At 46.7% G+C, this 3,076-nt stretch overlaps 1 protein-coding gene across 1 annotated transcript in view; it reads right to left on the bottom strand.

Annotated features, from left to right (window-relative positions):
- The window catches only part of LOC118324384 (solute carrier organic anion transporter family member 5A1), a 32,792-nt gene that overhangs the window by 3,299 nt on the left and 26,417 nt on the right, over positions 1-3,076 (bottom strand). Inside the window, 2 exon segments of the mRNA XM_035656700.1 lie at positions 282-387; positions 2,260-2,458. Coding sequence (XP_035512593.1) covers positions 282-387; positions 2,260-2,458 — 305 coding nt within the window.

The following is a 3,076-nucleotide window of genomic DNA, read 5'->3' as shown; positions in this document are numbered from 1 at the left end:
TGTGGTGTTGTGTGTGTGGTGTGTGTGAGTGAGTGTGAGTGTGAAGAGAAACTGGAGCACGGGTAGAAGAAAGAGTACAGGTGTAGGACATACGGAGGCGAGCGGTACATTGGATCTTGCATAGTGACACCGTGGTTGTGTCTAGTTGTCCGCTGTCTGAGACGCCTGGTGTTGATGACTCGTCTGTCCTGTACAGGAGATTTAAACCTGCCCTGCTCTGGAACAGACACCATGGTGACGTTGGTGTGTGCGTGCGTGCGTTGCCGTGCGTGCGTGCTCACCCAGGTGCTGTCATCCTGCCCCCACTGTGCCTGCATCCGGCCCAGACGCAGGGGTTGAAATAGCGTATCCGGTCGGAGCCCGCAGACCGCAGCGTACTCATGGATCCTGCAGCACCAGTATCACGTTGCGAGACTGCACACACGGACAGACACACACACACACCTCTTTCTGGAAGTTTGTATTTTGATCATGTGTTTAGAATGATGATTTCATATAACAGCTGCTTGTATCCATTGCCAATAGTCAAAAAGACATTTTACAACAACAAATGAAACCTTGCCAACCAGGGGAAAAAATGTATTATTTTTTATTATAATTATTTTATGCTACCTCTTAAAATCATTGGACCATCATTTTTCAAGACCATAAAGTGATACTCATTTCCATATTGGCTGGAACAGGGAAAGCACTTTTGGGCCTGTCCTGACATAACAGTGTCACATTCCAGACGCTGTGTGTGAGGGAGCGGGAGTGTAAGAGAGAGAGTGAGTGTGTGTGCGGGTGTGGGTGTGGGTGTGTGGGGGTGCGTGCAGGAATCAGCCTTGCTGGAGTCGCAGGCTCACTGCACTGACTGCACATGCCCTTTTTTTTCCCCAGACTAAACTCCAGCCTTCACTGAAGCCTCCAGATGTTGTGTCACTGTGAGCACGCTGCACTGCATAAAAACCCAAACAGAGAGCCAAAGAGAGCGAGTGGCTTAATGAAGTTTAGCACTGCAGACACTAAACAGGGAGAATGATGGGAAACTAATTCTGAGGTCTTATTTTGTAACAGAGGAAGTAAAGATTTAATTTTATTTTTAGGTTTAAGTCAAATCTAACTACACAGCAGGTTTTAATTAAGCCCACAGGTCCAACTCATAATCATGGCACACTTTTGCAACTATTAGACTATTACATAACTTGATGGCTGGGAACCTCTGGTGTTTGTCATGTCCTTTTTTGTGAAATAGTCTCCAGCTACGTCTAGACTACGGTGTGAGTACAGACGAGTGACACAAAGGGTGGGCTTGGGCTAAACATTCCTCATGTGGGTGCTACCAGTGACTAGTGACCAGTGCTGTTCATAATGAGCAGCCCCACTGGCTCACACGTCTTGTTGACCCCTCTATAAACACCAGCTTAAACAAAGACTACAGTTACTAATGGGTCAGCTATGGGGCTTTAAAGGGCACACTGACTATTTGGCAAATAATCACTTTGATTAATGCACTTATGTGAAAAGTAAATTTCACAGAGGTTTAACAGTTTCACCTTTGTGTGTTCAGTGTTCAGTGAACTTTGGAGATGCAATTGGCTGGCCTATTCCCACACTCTAGGTCCATGGACAAAGTATGTCTTTATATGTCTAATACTTGTGACTATATGCTTGCAGAATTAACTAGAATGTTTGATTGAATGTGCTGATGTTTGTGTATAACACTTGGCATGACACAGACCGGATATTAACACAATAGTTGTGTATAGCGATTGCAGCGCATCATCCAAGGTGACTCCATGCATGGTGCCTCTATGCATCTGTCTGAGTGCGTTCAGAACCGTGTGTGCTGAACAGACGTCCGCTCTGCATTTCTGTCCGCAGGGCCTGACACATGGGATTGTTAACTCTGCAGCCTGGCTGCTGATGTGGTGTCGACCGGTGGCTTCAGAAATAGAGGTGGCAGAGTGATTCACCGGAGCCACGAGAGCAGATGCCAGTGTTGCTAATTAGTCATTCGCACTCCAACACAACGCCACAACACATGAGGATGATGGGAGAAGTGACAGCATCCCAGGCCCCGCCCTTCTCCAGTATGTGTGAATTTCAGATACCACTTCAGATGCAGACTAAGGTCTCTTTTCAAATGAGCAGTTTATAAACCAATGTATACCTGGCTCCCACACATACAACGATTCATATTGTATATAGTCATAAGGAGCTTACAAATCAAAACGCAAATGCAAAAAGCTGACACTTGCTAACACAGGAATTCCTTACCCAGTGGTGTAGGGTATGTTGATGCCTCCTAAATTGATGCTCTCGCAGCCCACTATGAAGAGTGTGGAGAAGCAGAGCAGAGACACCCCGCTGCAGATCATGGCCAGCTTGGCTGACTCTCTGGCACCGAGCTTCAGCTTCTTGATGATGTAGCCCCCCAACACGATTCCCACCCCGGCACTGGGTACAATGATCACACCTGTGAGAGAGATCAGAGAAAAGAAAGAGCGGCTGAGATGGAGGAAAAACTTCAGAAGTGTTGAAAACGGCACAAAAATAGAGCAGCTTATTTGTGTAAAAAAATGGTAACACTGAATTAATTACTGTAAAGCATGACTGACTAAGTGCAATAGGCATCTGATCTCCAGTACTTAAATCAGGCACACTACCATGAATAACATGTCAAAAGGTGAGGCTTTTTATGAAAGACTGTATGATGTCTTGTTGGACACAATGACTTGAAAGAGAAACGTCAATCTCTTTGCTGTATCGGTGTGATCAGGCTACACTAAAGGCTACCAGTGAGTCATTTCAGGCTGTGGCACGTGCTCGCAGTCTAGTTTCCCACTAGAGCTAGTCTAATTGACAGCATGAAGAAAGGCAAAGCTGGCTGCTGGCAGGATGGACCGGGTGGAAAGTGTCATCGGCCGGGAGTTGAGGCCTGGGGAAGCTGCACATTGCAGCCCTCGCAGCCGGGTAACGAGCGAGATGGGGTCAGTCAGCGGGGGCGGAGGGTCGTCAAAGATAGAGGATCAACAGAGAAGTGATTTAAGTACGAAGAAATGTCATCAGGCTTCTCCCTCTGTGTGTGTGTGTG

The sequence above is a fragment of the Morone saxatilis genome, unplaced genomic scaffold (genome assembly GCF_004916995.1).
Source record: "Morone saxatilis isolate NCDOM2014 unplaced genomic scaffold, NCSU_SB_2.0 Contig0, whole genome shotgun sequence".
Taxonomy (NCBI): Eukaryota; Metazoa; Chordata; class Actinopteri; family Moronidae; genus Morone; species Morone saxatilis.
Note: the sequence above shows the minus strand (reverse complement) of the source record. Positions and strands in the feature narration are given on the sequence as shown.